The 27,687-nt window shown below is 39.0% G+C and overlaps 1 protein-coding gene across 3 annotated transcripts; it reads right to left on the reverse strand.

Annotated features, from left to right (window-relative positions):
• Positions 1-539: 539 nt before the first annotated feature.
• LOC127376797 (oxysterol-binding protein-related protein 2) lies at positions 540-27,686 on the reverse strand. 3 transcript variants are annotated; one of them, XM_051424065.1, is made up of 15 exons: positions 27,599-27,680; positions 23,388-23,464; positions 14,620-14,989; positions 11,529-11,655; positions 10,091-10,166; positions 9,467-9,601; positions 9,093-9,190; positions 8,795-8,977; positions 8,565-8,672; positions 7,008-7,097; positions 6,581-6,701; positions 5,852-5,977; positions 5,479-5,602; positions 5,009-5,099; positions 540-4,870 (listed from the first exon to the last, which is right to left on the reverse strand). In XM_051424065.1, exons 3-15 carry the CDS (start codon positions 14,654-14,656, stop codon positions 4,768-4,770), a joined length of 1,419 nt encoding a protein of 472 aa, XP_051280025.1. In that variant the 5' UTR covers positions 14,657-14,989; positions 23,388-23,464; positions 27,599-27,680; the 3' UTR covers positions 540-4,767. The 3 variants fall into 3 exon arrangements, with proteins under 3 accessions (XP_051280025.1, XP_051280024.1, XP_051280026.1); XM_051424064.1 differs by lacking the exon at positions 23,388-23,464 and having other exon boundaries at positions 27,599-27,686; XM_051424066.1 differs by lacking the exons at positions 23,388-23,464; positions 27,599-27,680 and adding an exon at positions 20,594-20,728.
• Between the last annotated feature and the right edge of the window lies 1 nt (position 27,687).

Below are 27,687 nucleotides of genomic sequence, written 5' to 3' on the forward strand. Positions count from 1 at the left end.
GATTTCGGGCACGACCCCCCTTCAAAATCTGAAAAACTCCACTGATTTTGACTTTTTTTTCTCCCCAGTTTGGGATGACCAACTGCACATGAACTGCACATGCTCGTCTGTGCTAACCCTGCTGCTGTTAGTCTAGGCAGTCTGTGCAAAAAAATACGTTTTAATTTACACAGAATACTCAGCACATTCATCCTACTTCTTCTGAATCCACACAGCTTAAGTCTGATTCATCTGTACATCTGGGTAACGTGGATCCAGTTTTATTTATATTGCCCAGAAATCAGATTTGCTTCAAACTGCTTTAAAATGTGAACATTTGAGCTCCCTCTAGGAGCTTAGGCCATTCTCTTTATGAAACTATATTTCGTTGTTTATTTTCCTCTTTTTAATAGCGTTTAATAGCCACATTGAGTCAATAAATGGCTGCAGGTACAGAAGGACTGATGAATACTGGTTGATATTTACTGTTTCAAGACTAATGCCAATGTATTCCTTAATATTCATTATATTCTAAAAAATAAGGCGACACGATCAAAAACTGAAATTAGGATTTTATTAGTAGACATTTTCCCCCGTTCATTAATCTACCAAGCTGTCCACAGATTGGATACGACCCCTTACAATCCCCCACCTCAAAATAAAACATCTGGTACAATGTTCTCACCAAAAACAGTTTAAATACTATAAAAATAAATCAATTGCACAAAATAATATGCCATTTTGCTTGTGATTACCTCTGTGCAGCACTTGTACACATATATAACATAGACAACCCCGTGATACAGTCCAAGAGAAGGACACATTTTTATAGAAAGAACCAACACTCAAAGCAAAATAACAACCTAGATCTAGTTCAGTGACAGAGCATTAGTCTTGTGACTGGTAGAGCCCGAATCAGCACTCATGAATGTGACCGTTCCATATGTTTACTGGCTGCTGGGACTATTTTACCCACTCTTTTTACATTAGAGTCAAAAGCTACTTATGAACAGAGGCTGGTGTTCCTGTTTGGACTCATTTACTACTGCAGCATTTGACCAGTGCTCAGTTCACATTTTCTGTGACTCAAGTAGTGTTTCTGTGAGTTTTAATGACTTTTTAATGACAAGTTGAAAAAAAAAAAGTGATCTTCTAGGCATGAAAATAACCGTGTTTGGGTTATTCCATGTGAATTTTAGCAGCCAAAAGACATTCGAACAGGAAAGAGTGACTGTCTACCTACATCTGACAGATTAACGGTCACAGCAAAATGTTAAACTAGTGAATGATGTTCACTTCAAGCCCGATTTAGACACTCTGCTCCTCTATAAAACAGCTCAGATTTGTGTTCAAGTGAAGAAAGAGAAATTAAGAGCTGTTTTGGATTAGCTACATAAGCAGAAAAAAACAACTGACAACAGAATCCTTTTCATAAAACATCAAACATCATAAATAATACACATAAGTTAAAAAAAAAATGGTAATGGGAAAAAAGGTAAACAAATCCAGGAACTAAGCAAGACATGGAAATACATTTTAAAAACAGAAAAGTTAAATTGGTCCAAGATGCGGTACGAGGCTGGTTGTAGTGCCAAGTAGTTCAACAAGTTCTATTCATTTCCAATTATTATATATTAAACTAAGAAGTCTTCATTTTGAGACACATCAGCCCGTCCAAGCTGAAGATGTGTGCTGCTGGGGTTGAGGGGAATGTAAAGCTACTGTACAATAACAGACCAGACGTGTACTGTTTATGTTGAGGAGTTGCATAGAGTTGGTATCGTGAAATACGTCATAGCTCCTGAATGCACTGATGAAAACATGACTTTTATACATCTGCAACCTGGTGAATAACATATCCAAAATAAAGATTTCTGAAGATCACGTACAGAAGGTTATCTCACTCTATCTTATACACTCTTTCTCACCAGTGCAAACAGGTCGGCAGGTAATGTGGAGAGTATTATGGTGTGGTGATAACCTGGAGAGCTGAGGGTTGTAACCTCATTATACAACTCAAATCTAAAACACAACCTTTGACTGTTCTTCAACAAGATCAAAACAACAAGATAAAGGCTATTTAAGTTGTATTTAATGTTAATTTTATCTGAAGCTCAGGAGAATGGAGCTCTGATAAACATGTTTTTTTAATCTGTAATATAATTTCAGCATACATATTAAAAATATATAAACTGAAAGTAAAATCTGCCCAATCCATTCCCATCTGATATTTTTCCTGATGTCCTATTAACAGAATTCAGATCCTACATCTGCATTTGGATTTCAGCGCCCAGTCTGAATGGAAATGTGAGTTCTGCTCAGCTGGAATGGAAGGCAAAATACTGAGTGAGCTATCGAAATATCAATAGGAATCTGTAACATTACAAAAAAGCTTCAGAGCAGCTGAAGTCCAAAATATTTGCTCTGTGCAACATGATGTGGTATCTCGTGTCTGAGTCGAGTCGCTAGGCTTAACGTGATTCAAAACGTGCAGAAGAAAGACGCACCGTGCACAGGATGTCTCGAGTCAAGAGTTTCTGTACATTAAGCTCTCAAATACTTGATAGCCATCTTGCTGTGTTGGACTCGACAGTCTTTCTCAGGAGTGCCATCTCTCTCTCTCTACTGTTTTTGTGTGTGCCAACATTCATTAAACTAGTTTGTTTTTTTCAATTTTGAGAATTAAACTCTTGACGTTGCAAGCCTCTTTTTTTTAACGACAATCAATATCAGAAGACAAAAAAATCACCGGATGGCAGAACAGGCCCCTGGGCAGATATGTTAAGGCCCCTCGTCCCTCTGATATAGGAGCAAGACACCAAAACAGCAAGAGACACAAAAGAACTGTTGATTTTACATCTCTGTTGTTGTTATGAGTCTCTTTGTAGTCGTTTTACGTATCTATAGTCATTGTGTGTCTGCAGTCTGTGGTTTTTCATCTTTGTCTTTTTGACAGTACTTCTTTCTTTTGGTGGTGACCCTTTGGGCCTGTTCAGTAATCCATCCATTCTCTAGAATCCAATCCAGCGTGACAGCAGAATATCTAACGGTGCATGTTACATTACATTACACTGACATGAATAATGCTTTCTTTATTAATCATGCTATGATGACAGTGAGGTTAATAATAATGTAAATTTTAAGGGCTGACATAGTCAAATTCCCGTCATTCACACAGCAAATCCACTCTCTCTTGTAGTTAATATGGCTTTAGGTGTCTGTACATATTCATATACTCACTCACACAATGAATGTGCATGTACTGTTATTGTTCCTTTACTCAGTATTACATTAGATTTCATTACTGTCACTGTCTAATCTGGGAATTAAATATCCACTTAGAATGTCAATATCATTTTATAGAGTGTGAGATTTAACTCTGAGGGAGTGAATTTCTCTTCCAGGTTTAGATTTACATGCACATGCAGGCACTGACCATCAGATTCTGAAAGAAATGTAGAAGGAAAGATTTTCTGTGAAGCCTGTTTTGAATGCCGGTAATCTTCAGCTATGACTTAGCAGCCAGCACAGTTAGCCAGCTATCCAAGATTAACATTCTGTTCAGTGTTCCTTAAACTCTGGCTCTGAACTCCAGCTGCTCTGTCGTATTTTATCAACCCACACAGAGTGAATTCACGTAATGAGCGAGCACAGTGGACTGTTAATCATACTTTACATTTCAACTGTCTGCAAGTAAAACCAACAACTATTCTTACAGAAGTACAGGCCAAGTGTTAAGACAACAGAGTTACATTTTGAGGGTGCAAACAGCTCAGGCGTGCCACCGAACCCGCGCTCTATTCATTCATCTGTTCCCATGCAGGAGAACATCAGGTTGCGTGTGGTTTCTGTACTGATCCCAGGTCTCGTCCCGCTCGAGCTGCACATTCCACTCCGCTGTCGAGGAACCGTTTTCTAGTAGTTGTCTTGATTTATTTCGATGCATAAACCTTAAGTGGAACGGTAATGGGCGACTAACAGTCCATACTAAATGTTTTATGGTTATGACACATGGACAGTAATGAGCTCATGTTTGCATTCGATTTATCTTGACCAATCAAACCAACAGTATTTGCTTATAATGTCGCTCCTTAAAGAGTACAATGTCACCTATATTTATTTTCTGAGTGGTTTCCAAAAACAAAAAAAGGCATCCTCGAGATCCGTCTTCAGTCAAAGGAGCATTCACATCCCTGATTTCCCCGTTGACTAGGTATCGGCCCGTAAATCCATCGCTGTGATTATGTCTTACTTCATGTTGTTACTCAGATTTGCTCATTAATGACACGTGACGCCGTCTGGAGGTTTGGCAGGTGAGAGTTTGATTGTAAAGGCGTTAAACATTCAAAATTGTATCTGTGAGTTTGTGGGCCGTTAACCGTTGTTTCACACGTACCAACTCTCTGCCGCTGCGACTGGTTGGGAATATAACCTTGTGCTCTAAACGATGCCGGGGCAGAGAGATGAGAAATGCTTGCTGGTCCTAACGTGACGAAATCACACAAGATGATAAGAATACGACGGAAGTGAAGACGATGTAAAATCTTTTACATGAAGAAAAAAAAAGACCTGAAGACTCAGCAGACATCAAGCAGGCCGCTGTTTGAGGGAAGTGACAGGCATTTGGCTTCTTTATAAGTCTTTCCAATTTATGCTGGCTGTGTCCGATGATGGAGGCAGTGAGATAAAGACAGGTATGTGGATTCTTAACATTTTTCTCCATTTCATGACAGGCAGATCATTGCAGGTTAAAGAAGAGGAGGATGAGGATGAAGGCTAGCAGGTAGATCAGTAGATATTGGGCAGGTCTTGGTAGTTCCTATTGAAGTAGCCACCGGTGTAGAGCCAGCCCTGGGCGCCGGTGTACGGGTTGGTGCCCATCTGGAACCACCTGGAGGACACACAAACAGATTAGATGTCTGCAGAATTGACCATAATGCATCACACAATGCTGTGACAATCTCACAGTTTAGATTTGTTATGTTTGTACCGTCTGTATGTTTAATTGCAATAAAAGTTAGTTTCCCACCTTGTAGACCACTCCTCCTCGTACTTGGCTCTCTCCTTTCTAGAAGCTCTCTGTTTCTCCTCCAATCTCTCCTTCTCCTTACTGGCCTCGTCTGCACAAGAAAAACACACACACAGTGTATGACGAGACTTGAGCTGGAATATTCAAGGTAACAAAGTTTACTTTATGCAGTTCTTTAATCCCTCAGATCAACAAGATGACCTGAGACGGACACACAGACACCCAGCAGGTGGCAGCATTGTCTTATCGTCTATTCTTTGTATCCCATGAGAAGACGTCGTACTTTCAGATGTAGTAATCGCCTGCAGAAATTATACTGAGAGAATAATCTAAATGTCTGCTGTAACTTCTGATAATACTTTTATTTTGAAAAGACTGAGGTTTCTGCAGGGCACTGCTGCCAAACAAGTCACTATGTTCAGGCAAACAGAGCTCCAATAAACTGATAAGGAACTTTTAAATTAAATTACCCATGTTGCCATTCTCCATGGCTCTGATATCAGGCCTGAAGCGACAGTCTGTGGGGGCCAAGATGGCTTCCATGCCAGGCTCCAGCTCATTGAGAGACATTGCAAAGTTGGTAAAATTGTACATCTGGGGAAGGAAGAGAAGGAATTAGGGATATAAAGTGTCTTTGTAAATGCAGTCACTAGAAACACTCTTATGTTGTATTGCTTAATATTTGCTCATAATATGACAAACAGTAACAACACTGTTTGTTAAAAATCTGTTGATTAAAACAGCTCATTTACTAAATTTTAGTTTTGTGGCTTGTGTGTTTGTCAGTCCATCGGACCTTTTAAGTGTCCAAAAATGTCTGTGCGTGTGTTTTTATTTGAATACCGAGGCAGAGTGTGCTGGTCTGGAGTCTATCCTCCACAGCAGAGTGCTTCCTGGTACGACAGAAACCGTCTCCTGGACTTCGGGCATGTCGTCTGCATCATCGTTGTCTGCTCCATCCAGCTCATCCTGGAAATAATAACTATTTATTGTAACTGCCTTTACTCTGAAAAGATGCAGTCAAAATGTTCCGGGGCAAATTACATCTTGCATTACATTATAAAATGACTTTATTTATGCTCTATCTACATACAGTTACCATCTATATCACACTTTCTGTCACGATCTGATGGAGCCGTTTCCCAGCAGGAAGGGAAAGTCAAACATTTTGCAGCTATGATGCTTCACTACAAATGACCAAGCAGACTAGAGCTGAATAACACCAACCTACAAAAGCCTGTTTACCTTTATAAGACCACACAGAAAGCTGTGGACACCAACAGGAAATCAAGAGGAAAAAGAAAACAAACAAATCGGACTAACACCAAAATCATGAGACAATAATTGTAGAAAACAAGAAGTTAAATAATATTCTGAATCTGGGTAAAATAAAGGCAATACAATAATGTCTTTAAGCATTTTATATTTGCAATAAAAATACCAAACACAGAAATTCTGAACTCGCTTTTATCACACAATGCTACAGAAGAATACAATACTGAAAATAAATACAAGCAGCAGTCTCGGATTAAGGAAGGGACAGGCGACACACTTTTTCTAACTTGTTCTCACATTTTTGTGCTTCTTGTTGTCTCCTTTCCTCTCTGACTTCTTGTGCGCCTCGTACGCCTGAGGGTCCACACTCCACATGCACTCGGTCCACTTCCCATAGATAACGCAGTGCTTCTTTTTACTGGACACAGGAAGGAGGAAGAGGAAGTAAAATAATGGGAGGAAGATGGGGAAAGATAAGGAAACGAGAGGAGAATGGCACGAGAAGACAGAAAGTGGAATAGAAAGAAGAAGAAAAAGAATCGACAAGAAAAAGAAGAAGAAGAAGAAGAAGTATGGAGAAGAAAAAGAGGAAATGAGGAAGAAGAGGACCAATTAGAGAAGGAAAGGGAAGAACCAAATTAGACTAAAAGTTCTAAACTTCTAAACTTCCAATGCTATATATGCTATATTTATGTGTCGGAGCAATAAAAGAGTGAAGTCTAACCTCTTATCCTGGATGTATCCCTCCACTTTGTGCAGCTCTTTGCCAAACATCCCACAGGGCTTGAAATTCAACACACACTTGTCTCCAGTGCTGCAGGAGGAAAGAGGAACCAGTTAACAGATCTTCACTAGCTTTGTATTTCAGAATAATGGTGACCATAAAAAGTGAAATTAAATAATTCCTCCATACTGGCATATTGGGACTTTTTGTTTTTGCTTTAATAAAGATTACGCAAAAAAAAACATTAGATAACTGTTTCATTGAATTCAACTTACATCACTTCATTTTATTAGGTTCAGTTCAAACGATGACAACTGCCAACAGTGAAGGACCAGTGACGATTCTTATTTTAAGGTGATTATACACTAATGAAAAGATCTCCTAAGTGCTACACACTGAACATTTAAAGGTAAAAGGATTTAGAAGTGTGGTCTGGCAAAAGGTTGCCAGTCTGAACCCAGAATGACTGACATTTCTTTTTTTCTGCATTTATTTTCAATCAACTTTTCCCATTTTCCATGCAAGGCACTTATCCAATCAGTTCAAACAAGAGACCTGGTGTACTCAACTCTACGATGGGCGCGGACCAAGAAAATCATATAAAAAAACTGTATCCAATCAGTGCACCAGCTCAGCTCAGTGCCTGCAAACTGTGCAAGACGGAGATCTGATGGTTTCATAACAATCTGTGTAACTGTGTGAACGTGACACAGAGCGTGAGAGAAAAAAGAACAATACAAGCTTTGCAGAGGTTCCCTGGATAAATTATTGTTTCAAAAAGTGATCCAGGGATTGTTTGCCTGACAAGACACACAGAGTAAACAAGCTGCAGTCTAAAGTATCAGAGTACACACTGTGACAAGGTAAATGAAGATGCCGGGCAGGAATGCTGAACAGCTCTGTGAGCCACAGGTATCATACTGTCAGTTTTACTTTGCTTTATTTGAATTTGTTTCAAAACTGAGTCAAAAACTCTGGACAGTCATGGTGTGTGTGTGTGTGTGTGTGTGTGTGTGTGTGTGTGTGTGTGTGTGTGTGTGTGTGTGTGTGTGTGTGTGTGTTGATGTTGTACTTCCTCTTGAGCACCAATATAGGACAATTAACTCTATGGATGACTTATTACCGTAGTTGTATATTAGAATGAACGAAAAGAATCCCAACAAAAGTAATAATTAATCGTTGTTTAAAAGTCAAACAAAAAGTCAAACATTTACTTTTCTATCATTATATTTATATAATTGTCAGTAAAAACAAGTCTTTGGGAAATTGTGTAATTTTGCACTACTTTCCGACATTTTATTAACTTATGGATTAATTTAAAAAACAAACATCAAGTTAATCAATAAAAAGACTTGTTGGCTGCAGCCCGGTTTTACTGTGTATTGTTCCCTCTGATGTTTTTTCATTCATTCATATTTGTCTAATTATAAAATACTGTGTTTGCGTCACCATGTCAGTTAAGTTAAAAACAAACTGCACCTACGGCTACAAATGATGGCTGTAAAAGAGAAAAAAATCAAGCACAATCAAAGACCACAACTCCCATGTATAGATTACCTGTGGTTGACTATTTCCACTGTGCCATACTGCTCTATCCATAGTTTGCCCAGGATGATGTTGTGTACACAGCAGTAAGGGTTACTCCATGTGTACGCCTCATTGTGCCTGGAGGAAAGGAGAAGAAAACAACGTGAAAAAAAATGATAGAGGGGATAAAAGAGGAACTGATATTGATTCAAACGGCTGTGATATGAACACACACACAGTTTCTACTCTTTTGGACTCACTTGAGTAGCTCTAGTGTGATGGTCCCTTTAGGCTCAGCCTCAACGCTTTTGCCCCAGAACTTGAGTTTGGGGTAGATGGAGCCGTGGAAGACAAAGTCCCCGACCAGGCTCTCTGCATGGAAGGCACTGACCGGGGGATGATGTGATACCTGTTCTGAAACCAGCCGGAAACCCAGCTCCTCTCTGTAGATGGCGGTGGAGAAGAAAGAGGGTAAAGAAACTGCTCAGTGTTAAGTGTGTGTGTGTGTGTGTGTGTGTGTGTGTGTGTGTGTGTGTGTGTGTGTGTGTGTGTGTGTACCTGGTGAGTTCATAGGTCTCTCCCAGCAGAGGGTTGAAGGGTTTTCCAGTTCTGTCCCATTGAGAAGCAACTGCTGACACAGCAAAAGCAGCTACTGCCTGAAGACAAACAATTATAGATCGCATTAGCGAGTGTGTGTGACATGAAAATGTATGTGTTTTTATTCGCACGTGTGTTGCATGTTCTCACATTAATTCTTTAGAGGTGGGCTTGGTAAATGAGTGTGTGTGTGTTTGTGTGTGGTAGGTAGATTGATTGAACTCTACTGATGCCAGATTTTGGTGTGTGTGTGTGTGTGTGTGTGTGTGTGTGTGTGTGTGTGTGTGTGTGTGTGTGTGTGTGTGTGTGTGTGTGTGTGTGTGTGTGTGTCTGACCTGCATGCGTTCTATGGAGTCGGGCAGCGAGCAGGCTTTGTTGATGAGGTAAGTGTGTTCCATGTATTCTGTGATTCTCTGCAGGAAGCTTAGAGGCTCGTTGAAGACGATGGGCATCGTGATCTTTGACAGTTCCTGTGAAAAGCACACAGCCAAGATCAGACGTAAAATACACACTTGGTTTTACCAGAATGTGTTGTGTGATCATTTCTTACATGCTCTCCCTGTTGGTCCCATTGAATCCAACCAATGCAAGACAAAACCACTAATATCTACAGACTGACAATGAAACAATTGCTGCCTAATGTTACTCAATCATTACATACATTACACAATCATTTTTGACATATAACAGTTAAAAAAAATAATAATTAAATTTTATACATATGTGATGTACTGCTTCATCAATGTTTACATTGCCCCAGAATGACATGCAGTCACTGAAAACCTATTGCAAATGTTTTTATTAATCAGGGATATAATGGGCCAAAATAATTAATTAGCCTGGTCTGTACAAAGTATTATAGTTATTATTATTATTATTATTATTATATGGATGCTGTCATTAATTTATTGTATGTGAAGTGGCATTTGATTTAAGTCTGGAGATCTGTAGGTCCTTACCAGTCCGATGCATTTCTTCAGGATGCTCCAGATACTGACATTGTTTCTGGAGAACATGGGCGCAGGTAGGGACGTCCTGAAATGAAAGAAAACAAGAAATGACTGGGGCATGAATAAATAAGACACACACACACACACACACACACACACACACACACACACACACACACACACACACACACACACACACACACACACACACACACACACCTTGTGTGATATTTCTCACTTCGTACATTATATATTTTTGAAGGAGAAAATATCTGTTCTCATCTCATCTTTTTTACAAAAACAACAAGCCCCCCAGTCTTCCACCATCTGTAATTTTTCAGTTCATATTTAAGCTTTTTTTTTTTTTTTTTTTTAAGAGGTCTCAGTTGTGTTGCCAGAGTTTCTTTAGCATCCAAACAAAAACATTTTCTGAGATGATGATGATGATATAGAAACACAGACACACAGAGAGAGGGAGAGAGAGTAAAAAAGAGAGGCAAACCATTTTGTTCTCTCATGCCTGCTGTCAGTATCATTGTCATGTGCATCAGTACTAAACAGTATCTGATCTAACAAACTGGTCACAAACAAACACTGGAGATAAGCTGAGCATGTGGTCTGTCAGGTCTGTTTGCCGGCCTGAAGATATAGAACATGTAGATAGGAAAGAAATGTTAAATGTTCCACAGAGAAAGAAAGAATTCACCCCTGAGTCTAACATCAAATTATGACGATATGAGGACAAACAGAGACTGACCAGAATAGGTGCGAATAAAGCCAAGGCTTTCTTTCCTATAGTGGCTCTAATTGAGGTGAATGGAGAAGTGGAAAATTTCACTTGTGCATATCATTATACAAAAGCATGCTGCAAAATTACTTTTATGTATGAGTCAACAAAGCCAGTCCCCCACTGACAGCAACAAAAGCAGCTCCTTTTTTTCTTTCATGCTACTTTTGTAGAGAAATAATTAATTTTTGACATCTAGAACATTGCACAAGCAGAGGAACACTTAGGTGATGAAGCCTGGAAATAAAAAGTCTTGGTATTTAGCATGATTTCTTGCCAACATTCACTCCCTTTCCCTGAGAACCTTGGACTCGCAGTGTCAGTGTGTCTTTCTTTGCATGTGCTGAAGATTAGTACTGTAACAAAGCTGTATTCCAAACCACATTAATGTAACTGCGACTTAAGTGAAATACGCATTTCAAATGCAGTTATGATAATAAAAGTGGAGAAAAGAATACAATTTAAAAATAATAAATAAACAAAAGATCAGCAGCTGCAGAGGAGTTCATCAAAACAAGGATCAAACCCTAATGAGTAAGATTTTTGACCCTGCCCAGCACATCAAACTGGTTTCAATAGGATGCTTAAAATAGTTTTTGGACAGCTAAAAAATACAATTACACACTGCAGGTGGAGTGAGGTGGAGGAATGCAACAGTACCTGTGTTTCTTGATGCCATTCTCCTGTGGCACTGATCCGTTGTTTTTTTGACTGCTGCCGTCAAACACCAGTGCATCTTTGAAACTGGCCTCTGACACTCCCTCATATGACTCGTCCGAATCCAGGCCTGCGGGAGATAAAATGTGGCATAGGTTGGTGTAGCAGATCTGTGTAGAATACCTGCTCATGCCCCAGTATAATGAAAAGCAACAGGTAAAGTAGGAGTCTTTAGATTAAATAGAAACACACTGGGCTCTATGATATTGCTGGCAGTTGATTTTTAGGTCAAATATGAATATTTTGTTTGCTCACAGTGCAGTAAATGTGCATACTATTTTGCATCAGGAACTTCTTGCCAGTGTTTGACTGGCAAATTTTTTTTGATTGCCTGAAACTGTTCACACTGACTTACCTCTTCACTGACACAAGGGTGGCTCACTTTAAAAAACTCCTGTATATTCTTTAATTTCAAGGTCATAATTCTAAATGTTTAAGAGAAAATATATGCCAGGTTAAATTATGCTAAAATGCATACAAATTGTCACGGTGCAGCCATATGAAACCCTGGAATCTTATAAAATACACTGTATACTGGACATTATCATACAGTGTGGAAAAAAACATTCAATGCAATAATAATGTAAAACAAAATGTAAAAGATGACGGTAATGAACAAGAATTAGACAACAAAACACATAAACAAACATAATAATAACAACTTAGAGCGCGATTATATTGTTACATTGAAATATTGACCTGATTTCCTCACTGCAAAACCACACCAGTCATAATAAGACAACACCTACAGTATGGAAGGGCTCAGTGTGGTGTTTACATATTTATTTCTGTTGATGTCTGCCTACTTCATATTTGTTGTAAATAAAGCTGCATTACTCGGCCTGACAGCAACATTAAGTCTGAATGTGACTTATATCAATCAACAGTAATTGTTTATAGGAATACATGCTGGTGTTGACCTTAACCTGGGTGGCAGCCAGGACATGGACATGCTATGTGAGAATTAATCGCTGCAGGGTGGAGTTGTGGTGAACTCGAGATGGGGCCTTAACAACAGGTTAAAATAGACCAAATGGTGTATTATCATTGAGTAAACACACCTACTCATTTGCCAGCAGTACGTCAAGTTAATAGGTGTGTACTCTTACCATATCAGGTAAGCCATTTCAGATATAACTGGAACGCAAAAGCCTCTCACATGAATATATAATATGGAAAGAGGAACAAAATATTACTGAACACCAGACCAGATTAGAAAGAGGCTTCATCAGGTGTCAATGAGAGAGGGACATGGACTCAGCAGCATGACCGTGTATTTTATGGGCAAAAAAATAACCAAATATAAGATAGACAGAAACCAACCTATTCCCATTCATTCATTAAAATTCAACATCAACCAATGAGTACTACAAGCCCAGAAAATCTCCATATAATTCTATTATGCACAATAATTTGACAATGTCTTCCATGCCTCTGTAGCTGCCATGCAGCAACCTAGGAGCAGACCTCTTTGATAAATAGCTAATTAAGTCTTGCTTTCTACAACTCACCTTACGGACTGATACAATGTGTAGATAAATATTAATTCAGAAAAAGATAATACAGCCAAGCTGGCACCCACCTGATGCCGATCACAGCTAACCCTGTGCACACGCACTAATGAATAATACATGATGCCCTGGTCTGCATCTGTCTCAGACTAGTAAGATGATCATAATAGTGACACAAAGACAGGCCGACACACACACACACATACACACAGACACACAGACACACACACAGACACACACACACACAGACACACAGACACACACACACAATCTTTTATCTTTGTCTGCATGGAATTAACCTGCATTAGACATAATAGTAGTGACACCACAATGACTGCATTAAATTGGACGTAGCTATATCACGAGAACACAACTGGGAGTAAAGGTACAAATGCTAATAATTGTTGACAAAGAACAACACCCTGCTTTGTTCTGCCCTTCAATTCTTCAGCAATGGTTCACAGCACGGCATAACATTTACAAACATCCCGTCAGTATTTCTCAGAATGAGTGAAGCCCCTTCAAATTCAGGGTGTGGAAGCAAATTCCAAAACCAAGAGAAGGATTAAATACTCACTAGAGGGACACAACATCCTCATGAGTCATCTCTATCCGGATTCGTTCTCGTCAAATGTATTTTGTAATTAGCTAATGCATGGATATCAGAGCCGTCAAGGCAACTGTAACATTAGCATGCATGACATCCCATGGCTGTTGACTTGGAGGACTATCTGAATGTGAAACCACTTCAGAGAAATCAGAAATAAAAGTCACAGGGTTTTAGGAAATTCATTTAACTGCCTTCCTTAAGACGGGATATCAGATAAAGAGGTTTAAGTGCTGATTTTGGGCCGTCACTACCCTGACTCTGTACCTTTTCTGCCTCTGCTGAATAAAATAAAAGATTAATTGCACACTGTAACTGAGCACTTCTAAAAAACTAACCACTTTTTTTCAGTCTATTTCTTCATTTTTGAAAATACAAAAACATACAGACATAACGACAACCATAAACATCCCCAGAATCCAGGGTGTTAGTAACATTACTGATCATGATCACAAGACAGCAGACTTATGAATTATTGAACTAATCATCAGACTAAGGCAGGTTAGGTTGCATTGGATGGTATTATGCTTCTATAATAGAGACAAAATCTAACTAGGACTGACAGTCCCTTTCAGCAAAAACAGTATCAAAATCATTGAAGACAAAATTAGATCCTAATAAAAATAATCAATACATATATATTGGGTTTATGAAATTAGACTAAACTTAAACTCTATTAAGACTTTATAATCATGTTAAAATCCACAGAGAGAAAATTTTTCCGGCATTACTTTAGGCATTTGGTCGGCTAACAGCATTAGTGAATTGTCTCTCTGAGGAAGAACTTTCCATTTTTGAACTAGTCAGAAAAATAACAAAAAGCATCAATACTGACTACTGAGTAAGTGTAAGTGTCTTTTCTTTGAGAAAGACTGTTAGACCATGTGAAAACACACACACAGACACACCCACCCACCTGTGACGGCGTCGTAGAACTCATCCTCATTGCTCATCTTCTAGAGTCAAAGCCGACCAGTCGTTCAGGACAGATGTACAACTTCTAGCACATGCTCCTTTTGATGGCGGCCCCTCAGAGTTCCTCTGGAGGGAGGCCTGTCGATCAAGGTCCCTCTAGAGTGTCACCACGGCAACAGCGCAATGTTCGTTTAATATGTAGGTGGGGAATGTCCCAAACTCGGTATAATGTTGATTTCTGGCAGATGGTTTGACCAAAGGAGAACTACACCAGGAGATGTTGATCAGATTAATCTTCTGTTTCAGACAGCAGCTGAACAGCTGATGTACCTTCAGAGTTCAGTTTGTGCTGACAGAAGAAAATCAGTAACCTGTAGAGACAAAAAAACAACACATAAGTTAAGATAAGAGTTTATCCACGGTTAATGAATGTAAACCATAAGAACTGTGTTAACAAGAGCCAAAGTCAGGAGTCAGGACTAACAATAAGACTAAGTCAAGACATCAGTCTCACCTTAGTGCCTCGAAACTACAATATAGTGTGAGTATTACTGTTATTTTGTCTAAATGAAGGCTGTCTTTTAAGGAGCATTGTGAGAAACTATAATATCTTCACCCCAGAGATGTGATTTTGCACTAAACTTCTGTAATCCTCCTCCTTTTAACAAAGAAATACCCAATGAGGAAACCTAATATTATTTATTAGTCCACATTTCCAGGAGGAGTTTTATTTGGCTGGACCAAGAGAACTTGCTCTCACAGCGACTAGTCATAACCCCAAGTGTTATTTTATATTCTGATCAATTAATTTTAATTGGTTAACAAAGACATTTTCTGTTATCAGTTATGTAGCAACGCTGGAGTGAGAACTTTCTAATGAAAGCAACTTGCTGAGAGGACAGAAAACGTCTGACTGCTTCCTTTGGAGGGTCAGTATAAATAGCAGTTAAGGTTCATTCCCACCTATCTAGGCTACCAGCAGAAAATCTGTTTAGTCTGGCTGAGCAACAAGATTGCCTATCATGGCCCACTGAGTGCAAACAGAGAGTTTTCTAGTCCAGTGGTCACATAATCGGGACACCACTGTCACTGGCATTCTGGGTCTTTGTTGCCTTCTGTTTGGTACATTGGCTCTCCATCGTTTATACTGATGACCCCAAATGGCCTTTGATTTTCAAATTCCAAAATAACAAGTTAAACATAGTCAACACGGTTGTAAAATGTTCTTTATGAGACCAATCAGCATAATAAACGATCACTTTGAATCTCAATTACACTTTATATGAAATTTATTGAACTATTGAGCAACACATGGCTTCAATATCTGACACCAACTCTTGTTTTCAGACGTCCCTGTTTGGACTGTACTATCTCTTTCTACATGTGAGCTCATCGCTTTAAAGCAGGACAATGGCTGTGAATGGAACAGGTTGCTGACTGGCTGCTTGTTTCGTGTTGATCAAATGTTGATCACAACCGTTGTCTCATTTTTGAAAAAAGGTGCATTCATTTAGCCAAATTAGCTTTAAAAACATTAAAAAAAACATTTGATTCAACTGGCCCTAACCATGTTTGTCACTGTGCTATAGATAAAGGAACCTCTCTTTATCCTGTTGAATGTCAATGAGTAAACCAACCAACAGGCAGTAATTCCAGTTCAATCAGATAATAAGTACACCACATTATACAAAGCGAAGTGACGCCAACAGGTTAATAAGTATGTCAATTAGTCACCCTTAAAAATCAAATAGCATTCAGAAGGAAATACTTCACTGTGCTAGCAGCAGATCACACTGTTCTAATAATAAAAATAATATGTAATTTCTACCACTTTGGTATCACTGCCCACTTCACCACATTCTTCACAGTGACACAGAATATGATCCATAGTGACACATAATTAATCCACTTGTTTTTCTTACCACTATAACCAGCATGCCTGACCTTAGTAACAGTACAAGGAAACATTTTGGTCACAATGACACAGCCCACATGGCAAACACTACAAATGTTGACTTACACTGATTCATCGTTTGTAGCAGAAGCTCAGCAGCAGGTTAGACACACCGCAGGGGTCTCTTTCTTTTCTAACACACAGGGAAAGCTAAATGCTTAATCTTAAGTTACACGTGGCTCTAAACATTAGGACTAGAGTTTGATATTGAATACTTTTTACCAACCAAAATGTGTCCGTAGCACCGAGTAGTGTTAGTAGTGTTGAGCATCAGAAGCTACTGAATAATTGTATACAAATCAGGAAAAAACCTTAAATGAATCAAATTTAATTGAAAGGCTGCTGCTAGTTACTTCTGGATAACACAGAAACAGTGGATTATCATTCTATATTTTCCCAAGATTGATTTGATAAGGTTATCAGAATTACAACATCTTTACACATACCTCCAGTGCAATTAAATCCCAGATGAGATAAATCATTTTTGTATACTTATTAATTCATGAATCTGAGGGAAAGCAGTGCTTGTTCTCTCCTTCCCCTCCTCTTACTCTGCCTTTTTCTACACAGTGGAAAGATTTTACCTTTGCCAGGTAACGCCTTTAACACACAAATGAACTTTGGCCTTGGCGTCCACGATCGATGAGGTGGAGAGAATGGATGAAAAACTGGTATTAAATTGTTCTAAAAGCTAATTGTCCAACCTCTCTTTTTTCTATTTCTGTTACTTTGTCACAAGTCCTTACTACCCCATTTAAACAACAATCAAATTGATATAAGAGATATAAACAACAAGCCTGATATGTGGACTCATAATCCCATAAACCAGGGCACTCCCAAAAATCTCAAGAGTTCAACAGTGCTTTTTAAAACCCAGATTGGAGGAAATATGACAAGATGAAAATACAAAGACAGCTTTCTCAAACTACTGCCAGCTTCGAAGGAGCACAATTGTGATATCCCCTATCCCCTATGTTGTTTTAAAATCAGGGTAATGTAAAACATTAGGCCAACACAGAAATTTGACTGAAAATCATGAAAATCTCTCTTTTTTTAAATCTCATGTCCTTTAGGGCATTCAGAAAAATCCCTTTAGGAACGACCTAAATGACCACATTTGACCATTTGACCACACTACATCTTCTGTACAAAAATGGTAAGCGATGGAGTACTGACTTCTAGTCACTAAATGTTAGACAAAATGGTTTAGTCATCTTGGAAACACATTGCTAACTTTTCTATGAAGCAACAGCACTGTAGGACAAAAAGCAAGTGATACCTACCGCTATGTCTGTAACTAAAGCAAACATGGCTGAAACTGTGATTTGCATGAGTTTTACAACACTACTGCAGGTGAACAGTATGATCCATTCATACCAAGAATAATGATGCTTTGCTGAACGTTCCTTGTCACTTTTTAAGAAGCGATAATTTGTCCAACACGTCCTAGTATGGTAGCCTACTTTAGCCGTAAAGCTCTATTTACTGGCTACAATTCACCAAGTCTCTAAGTGGGAACCCCTCATCATCCATGAGCAAAAACCACGCCTGGAGGTCACCACACAGTTCTTATTTTGTGTTAGGTAAAAGGAAGCATTATGTTTCCAACAGTTTCTGAAGTCCCTTCAGTGAACAAACTCCAAGCTCCTGTTTTAGATCTTACGTCTACAACCCAATAAAGAAGAACTATTTTTAAGGGTGTTGTGCATACAAGCTATTATGGTTGGGCAATTTGTTAAAAATTTCCAGCTGGCCACCATCAGCCCAAAAACCGCAAATTGCTGATATATTACATCAATCAGGGTGAAAGAAATATTTAGTCGATTTGAGTAGAATTTGACATTTTATTTCATGAGCTACAGTTGAAAACAATCATCAATGATGTCATCTCAAAAACGACATACAACTGTCACAACATGCTCAAGGGGTGGAGATGTGTTAACATTCAGTTTTACAGGCAGCATTTCTATTAGTGTAAAAGCTGCAGAAAATCTGTTGAGTTGCTGTCAGAATTGTGCGGGTGCAGCTTCTGTGTGGGCCGGATCATAAGACAGTTCTTTTTATGTGGCGACATTTGAGAAAAAGTACAACCACTGGTTGGACTACAACTGCAACTACCCTCAGGCTATAAAATGTTTAACACATACAACTCCTTTAAGTGTTTCTGAAGTAAAGTTTCAGGAGGGACTTAATAATTAGGTTTGCATGTTTGATAACAAACGGAAATTGAAAATAAGTGCAATATCTGGGAATGAATCTAGGTCTAGATGTTATTCTCGACTGCTCTCATGAATGCTGTGGACTTGATTATTAAGTTACATTATTTCTCTTTTGGGATTTGTAGTAATATTTCCTTACATCTCAAAGCAGCATGAGAAACTACAGATGAAAGTAAATGTTTTTAATAACTTATTGATTATCAACTATTCCATAACTGTGCACATAAATTACACAAATTCTCTCTAACTAACACACACACACACACACACACACACACACACACACACACACACACACACACACACACACACACACACACACACACACACACACACACACACACACACACACACACACACACACACACACACACGCTCTCTGATTGGCTGTAATAAGCTCTCAGACTATAACGCTTGCTCTGTCCTGACTGTGAGCTGTTACGTAACCATGACAGACATGGCACCATACACACACCACAAACACACTCCTCCATACTTGGACAATGGCTTATCACAAGTAACCTTAATCTAAGGCTCTCTTGTTCCATTGGAGACACAAATACAGAGAAACACAAGTGTTTGACATGATGGCTGTAGAGATAAAGTTTTATAGCAGAAGGTGAAGGCAGCCTCACCTTGGTAATACTAACTTCTTTTATCTTAGAGTTTCCTGCACATAAAGCATTTACCACAAAGTTGCTGACTACAAGCTTAGAGTTCATCTTGTGCTGGTTTAACTTATTTTTTTCACCAGAAGAAAGTATAAGTAAAATGATGACTTTTGACCCATCAGAAACATTAGCTGTAAATATTCAGACCACAATGAAAAAAAGATGCTTATAATTATGAAGCTACTCTCATACAATATAAGGGCATAATAATCAGAAGAGTTTTTCCATTATTGTTTAATTCAGAAGATAGACCCAATATCGTAGTTTGAGTTCAATCCAAAATAACACAAAATATTCTGAAATAACACATTTCAAATGGAATAATTGAACAACTGAATTTTGGTTGGTTTAGATTTATTTCCTGCTGACAGCTATTGATATTCCTCAAGACAAAGAGACAACTCTAAACAATACATTTCAATGCAAAACAGTAATATCGTAAATGAGGAGATGACAGACTAATTCAAAAAGGGGGGGGCACATTTTAAATACCAATTTTGTATAGCAATACTATGGTATGAATTCCTGATGGTTGTCATACCATGTGTATTTACGTATCTACGGTATTGAATTCTATCATAGTGTTATTAAAAGTCTTAAGAATTTTACCCTATTAGTTTTACCCTTAAAATTCAAATATCTAATCTTGTGAAATTATAATAAAGCGTTTCTTCAACCCAAAAAGAATCCTTTAAAGGTAATTTCAACTGCTAATGATAATAATTACACCATATACCATTATACCCTGAGACCGTGATATCGTACAGTGAAAATCCTCATACCATTGCAACCCTCAACAGCGAGCGGGCCATTGTTGAGAAATAAACCCTGACAGGGTGATGCCTTGCATCAGGGACTTGCATCACAACAGCTCACTGAACATTATCCCTTACACAGGGACACAATTAACAATACCAGTACCTAGTGACAATTTGTCTAAGCAATCCAATGTATTACTTCTGGTCCAGATAATCATAAACAATGTTATACTGACCCCAGTGACCTTACATTTTAATTCCGCCCTCTCTTAACAAACAGGATATACCATAGCTTCTTACTGTAGCAACCCCACTGTCAAACTTTCCAAATGGCAAATAAGCTCATCATTCAAAACCTTAAAGACAAACCTACCGATGTGGCTGTTCCATTCATAAGTCCAGTGTACAGATACTAGCCTAGCAACATGTCTCTGTGCTGTCCTCTGAGGGATGACAAAAACATCCAAAGCCGCAGGGACAAAGAGAGAGAGGACCAGATACAGACGGAGAGAGAGACGAAAAATTAAGAGACGAGAGCTGTTGCCATGCGAGACGGAGCCCAGTACTCAGTAATGATACAGCACATACACACACACCTCTTCCTTTCTCTTTACACACACACCTAGCTCAATAGGTAACACACCTCTGTGAAACACATACCACAGGTCAATTTCACACACATAGATACACATTCTAAAACACACAACTTTTGAATAAATTAGAAGCATGTAATATGTAGATAGGGAAGCAGTTCAATTCAAGTTGAAATTAAATGTAGGATTGGTGGTGTATCATCTGAATGAAATCCTGCCTGACCAGACCAGTGGCTTCTCAGAATGGAACTGGTCCTTTAAGACATCAGATTTGTGTCAATATAACTAGAGATGTTCCGATACCATTTTTTCCTCCCGATACCCATTCCGATACTCGTGCTGTGGGTATCGGCCGTTACCGAGTACCGATAGCGATAACAGTGTGTTTAAAAAAAAAAGAAGAAATCATACTACGCCTGCATGACTGTTATATGGTTATCATTGTGGTAAGGCCTGGCTCAGGTTAAACCCTTTGTAAAACATGAATGAATACAGCAAATGGAAGCCATTTATTTTTAAATTTACTTTTAAATAGAACAATATAAAACAGTAGTGCAACAGCAACTTAACTAAATAAATATAGGAATAATTATTCTTTTTAAAATTGCTTCTTTGCACATGTTGCCGTCTTAGAGAACTGTGTCAGAGCTAACAGAGCTAACAAGTAAATAGATTCCTATTTCTTATAAATTACATGGTATCGGATCGGTGCCTGGACTCGCCGATACCGATGGCAGCATTTTCGGCAGTATCGGAGGCATTTCCGATACTGGTATCGGAATCAGAACAACTCTAAATATAATAAATTAAAAATAAGAATTTGAGAGAATAAAACTCAATAAAGGAAAAAAATGTCATCTCAAAAGTAAAAGTTATACCTCTCTAACAAATATTTGTGTAATAATGTAAACAGTTGGTCTTTTTTGTCCTGTGGTTTACAGTTCCTTATGCTTCTTTCTCACTGATCAGACTTTTGCCTTCACTGTCGCTTATGCTGCCAGCTCTCTCATTTGTGTTGTCTGAGTTTTTGTTTGCAGTTCTTTCACAAACATCTTACGCCTCTTCTGCTAACAACGCCAGGGTCTCTCCCTCTCCTCTTACGCCATTCACAGGCAGTCAGTAGGTGTGGCGTATGGGGCACGTTTGAGCTTCTCTCTCACTCTTTCTCTCCGGATCTCTGAATTATGGTGTTCTTACGGTTTGTAAATATGTAAATAGTCAATTTTACCTTCTTTCTCACTTTTTCTTTCAGGATCTTTGGATTAGGGTGTTCCTATAGTTTAGCCTATATGCAAATAGTTGATTTGAGCTTGTAAATATTTAAATAGTTCGCTTTATTGTCTCCCTCTCTTTGTAGATCTTTTACAAACCGATGTAACAGCCGAAGTGCATAATTGTACTTGAATTTGGTATGAAAAATTGGTAATCAGTACATCCCTAAATTAAGTGATGCAAGTTACTGAAATAAAGTTATTAAACCAGGAATGTCCAGATAAGTAGCGGGGCCAATCAAGGCATTTTTTTAAACTGATCAGTATTGGTGATATTGAGCTTCACTGATCCAATTCATTCTGTTGTTTTACATCAGCTGTCACACAGATGTTTTTATGCACAGTGCAGCCATCATCAACTCTCTCCACTGTCTCTTTCATCCACTCTGCTGATCTCCGTGTGCGTGTGTGAGAGTAGGTGCTCAGAGGAGAGACAGCAGTAAAGAGTGGACCCAGCCACACTCAACACACCATTGCATGTGTAGCAAAAGATGTACAGACGACAAAAATACACTCAACAGAAAAGGCTACAGTTCATTCAGGTAACTCAGGCAAAGGCTGCAATGAAGCAACAAACACTGGACAGAGAAACTTCCTTGCTGCCTTTGCTTTCAAACTAATTTGGTTGCGTGGGGACAGAGCTGTTTTGCAGGCCACGATGTACAGGTGTAGAGACAGCTCTTTGTAGAACTTCTTGCTTTCGACAATATCAAGCTTGCTCTGGCCTGCGCTCACTTACATAGGGGTAAATATTTTACGCCATGAAAACATTCTGCTTATATGATCAGTGTATTTTCTGAAATTCAGAGTTACAAGAGTTAAACAGAACAGAGGCCCCTACAGTAAATTACAAAGAACAACATCAGCTGCTGCTCTTTGTTGACCAACATACTTGCACTTAGTTTTTTTGTCTCACAAACATTTTAGAAAACAAACTAAATAATGAGATGAGGAGAATAATTCAGGTAAATTCACTATGCTCTATATTGGAAACTTTGTCACTAAACAAGTGCTTTAGGTCATAACTAGAAAGAGTAAGGTTAGGCTGAAGGGAATTGGTTTGATCTGTCAATTCCAGAGAAGGTGGGATGTGATGCAGCCTGAGAGGCAACATTAGGAACAAGAAGCATGGAGAGGTCACCATGTCCAACACAGAGCAGCATTTGTCTGCTGTCTGTCCACAAAAACCACATCAGAAAGTAGGAAAAGGAAACATTAAAAAGACCTAACAAACATTCTGACAATGTGAGGAAAAAAAACAACCATACTATATCACAGAAATAAGGTCAATTTCATCCCCCACCTTTCATGCTGCTCATGCTGATCCTTTTAAAACACCATCTACTGTATATAATCTGTAGTAGGATGCATCGCTGCTGCCTGAGGGAGGGGAAATAAAAGAACATATCACAAGACCATTACCATGGGAGAGTTTAAATGTCAACAGCCTACAAACGGCTTTTTATTAGAGTGCGACCGCGAGTATGAAATCAAATTCACTCGACCTCAATCACAAGACTAACCTTGTCGGAGTACATCCACTGACTGGAGCGATTTGGAAACAGTAAGTGCTAACGTCACCAACATCCATCCTGGTATGCGGAGGGAGGACTTGCACTGCTGGCTACATTAACGACTGCTCAGCAGAATGGAAATAAAACTCAACAGGTGCAACAGCAATATAATGTACCTAATCAGCTTAAATCGCACACTGGTGCAGATGAAAAAAAAGATAAATGAGAATGTGTGAGGTAACTACAAAACTTATGAGAAGCAAGTGAGGCATGCAAACTGGACACCTTAACAGAGGCTGAAAATGCACCATTGTTAAATGGTTAATTGTGATGAAAATCTTTTCACCTCTTTGCATCTCTTGTTTCTCTTCCCCACAAACAAACAAAAAAACAGGCAGAAGGGCGACATGATGAGATTGTGAGGGACAAAATGAAGATAACAGAAACATTTTTTATAATCTCTAAAACATGTCCACCTAATGCAGTGAGAGAGAGAGAGAGAGAGAGAGAGAGAGAGAGAGAGAGAGAGAGAGAGAGAGAGAGAGAGACTGGTCTAGATTGCAGCAGTTATTCAGCCTTGAATGAGGACATCAGTCCAGGAAGAAAATCACAAAAAAGACACTGTCCCACTCAAACACAGCCCTAAGATGATTAGAATAATTTTGCAATGCAAATAATTTCCAGTTTTAACTCCACAATGATCAACCCAGATTTTGAAGGACTGTATGAAAATCCATTATAGATAAACGAAAACAAATAGTTCAAGGCTAAGGACAGAGTCAAAAGCTAAAGGCTAAAGTATCTTCTGTTCCCAGAGTTCCTTTGTGTCTCTGCCCCTGACTGAAGAGATGAGTCTGCCCTCCTCATGTTCCTCCTGTTAGAACTCAATGTAAATCCTCTTGGGACACAAAACTGTCTCATTCTGAGCAGGATGCTGAGCACACAGTCTCTCACTCACACTCTCACACTCACACACACACACACACACACACACACACACACACACACACACACACAAACCACCATTCAGCCTAGTATGAGTCAGCACGTTCCAGCGATACCTGCTGGGAGGTAAAACCTGCTAGGATGAGTCCTACTTTCACACAGGTAATAGAAAGCCAGCTCAGCATTTTGCCTCGAAACTTCTTTAATGAGTCCACCCTTTAACGCAAACACCACGACACTCCTAACTGACTGCATATAAACCAAGCGAACAAAGGCACACTCTGCGATAAACACTGTTTGCGACTGTACTGTGTGTGTGACTGGTTCAGCTGGGAAAATCTGGTTTAGCTGGATTTTTGCTTCTGTGTCGAGGGTATCAGGATGAGAGACTTTCTCTTCATAGGTATCTACCATAATAATTGTGCTCATGCAGCAGTGCAACCTTGGCTGATAACAAAATACTGCATACCAAAAAAGGAGAACATTACTGAGCCCTTCTGCAAAATGAGTAGTGTTTGTTGACATTATCTTCCCTATCAGTAAACAAGACGCCCTGGCAAGTAGTTATAAACAATGTAGTGACCTTATTACCACAGTGATTAGGGATAATTTAAGTGCTGATTGCACAATGAGAAATACATTAATAACAGATAAATATCTGTATGCTACTTATTATCAGCAATATTGTAATGTCAGTAATGACAGCTAGTTCTTACAGTTTCTCCCTGCTGATAAACATGCACTCCCTGTGACCATTAGCCAATCAAAACAGAGCAAAACAATACAAAGGCTGTGCATCAGACAGGCTACTGATTGGCTACCGCTTACCCTGCTCTATCATAAATTATACACACAGTATTGTTTCTCTGTTGCCTGGATAGTTGCCTAGATTAGTGTTAGCACAAACGTTGCCTTATCCCCATGTGGCAACAGACTGCAGGTATAAGACGCACACAAAGAAAATGAAGAATGAAATCCTGAAAGGACCCAAAATAAAATGAACTTCTCAAAACTGCAACCTGGGTGCCAACATAATGAATGTTTCTACTGGTCTTCTGCTGCTTTAGAGTGTGTTGGTGCTGCCATCACTGCAACATTCCTCTCAGTGTTGAAACCTGGCTTTTAGGACATGCCTTGCAAAATCTCTTTCCTGTTCCCTTTAATTTGACCACAGAACTGAAAGACATATTACATAATTGAAATAGCTCTTAAGGAGTTCACAGCAAACACTTAACTAGGCAACCACTAAATCCACAAACACAGAAATCGCTCATAACCGCCTGCTCTGGGGGGTGGGAGGCAGTCCATTTGTACAGTGTGATGCTCTCCTCTCAAATGGAGACCATCGCCATAGCAACTAACTGAGCAGGTAATTAAGGCACCTTAGGGAGGAAGACATAACAAAATGACAACAGCTGTAATTCCAGAGAGAATTGTCTGGTGTCTTGTGTAATGTAGCTATAAAATCAGCAGGTGTGCATTACTGTGGACAGCACATCATTTCAAACTACAATGAAACATGTTAATGAAGTATTTCTCTAGGACTGAAAAAAAAAACATATCCATCAATAGATCTTTAAATGTTATTGAAAAGATGTTTCGTATCATATATAAAATAGTTTATCAGTTTTTCAAGTAGAATACAGCATCCCATACATTTTCTCTGAGATTTCACGTATACTATCAAGGTGCGCAAATAATTTTTTTTTCTATTGAATCAATAAATAATTTATCCAACAAAATATCAAAACTAAAAGATGACAAAAAAAAGTTTACCAATACTTAATTTATCTTACCCTCAATGTTGTTTTATCGAAGCTGTTCTATTCAAATAATGCCTATGAAATTGTCATCAATTATCTTTCAGTCAATCTACTGCTGCTTGGATTTGTTTTGGACTAAAACTTATAAATGTGAAAAAATATACTAAGAACAGTCCATAAAATAATTGAGGCACTCAACGCATTGTCAGTCTGGCAACAACTGCTGCTGAAATATCTACAAAAGATCAATATTCAATGTCCTCTAAATGTGTGTAAGTGTGTAACTTCGCCTCATATCTTATACGTGTATCATAAATGCGTCTGCACATTTATCAGTTATTGTAATGCAATGTTCCCTAGTGGCAATCAAAATATTTTCAATATACTAAATAACGGGATATCAGCATGTATCTAAACAGACTTAGTGGAAGCACTTTTCCCAGCATCAACACCATCAGAGGTCAGCTGATGCAGCAGTACAAGCTCTGCCTCTGAGGGATGTCTATCAGGACGAGCAGACAAACAGCCTGCTGTGTCAATGCATCTGACACTGACCTACAGTGGACCAGCATTAGAAGACAAAGCTTTGTTGAGTCTGTCCTGTGAGTCAGATCTAGATGCAGATGGAGGCAGTGAGAAGCCAAACAGGCGCTGGGACATTCCCACTGTTTGCTGAGACAGTAAAACGCGATAGGAGGGTCCTTTAACCTACGCCTTTCTGCTGGGGACCCAGTTGCTTCTTTACAAATCTTCTGGGACTCTGAGGGGTTTCACACAGCACTCTGCTCCCGCTAATACACGAGAATGAGACCGATGACTAACAGTATTAGTCATTTATATTTCACTTAAGCCGAGCTGTGTGTGGATAATGATATCTTCACTGACAACTTAACAAACTTGAGTGCCTAGGAGAACGCATCCCAAATGCTATATGCTACCGATAACTGTTTGCTTGCTAACATTAGCAATTGGTCTAGCGTGCCATATTAAAACTTAATTAACTTCAGCGAACCATTTTGAATGCAAACTATTTAATTTAATACGCATATGTGGTACTGCTTGTCCTCATCAACACACAGCAAGCTGGCAGCTCCAACTCTGGCAGGACGTCAGGGAGCTTTTTGACAGCTAGCATTGATGTTAGCGGGCGGGCTAAAAAATAAAATAAAAAAAAGGTGGCTAACTAGCGTAGTTAGCCACCTGCTTTGTACACAAAAGGCGAAGCAAAATGTACGTCCTTGAAAACACAACAGGAGACCATACACAGAGTAGTTCAATGTCTGTCGTCTTACCTCGGCGGTACGCGCACAGTGGGTGTTTTGACAGGTCCAGAGATACGAGCAGGACTTTAGTGTGTAGCCTGGGATTGACACAGAAGCGG

The sequence above is a fragment of the Dicentrarchus labrax genome, unplaced genomic scaffold (assembly GCF_905237075.1).
Source record: "Dicentrarchus labrax unplaced genomic scaffold, dlabrax2021, whole genome shotgun sequence".
Lineage (NCBI taxonomy): Eukaryota > Metazoa > Chordata > Actinopteri > Moronidae > Dicentrarchus > Dicentrarchus labrax.

What these genes read in the sequence shown, in the direction of transcription:
- LOC127376797 (XM_051424064.1), bottom strand. Translation starts at nt 14,656, where the DNA reads ATGAGCAATGAGGATGAGTTCTACGACGCCGTCACAG. An exon ending in TGAAGAAATGCATCGGACTG is followed by an intron (nt 9,602 to 10,090) that starts GTAAGGACCTAC and finishes TGCTTTTCACAG; the next exon opens with GAACTGTCAAAGATCACGAT. An exon ending in GGATACATCCAGGATAAGAG is followed by an intron (nt 6,702 to 7,007) that starts GTTAGACTTCAC and finishes TCCTGTGTCCAG; the next exon opens with TAAAAAGAAGCACTGCGTTA.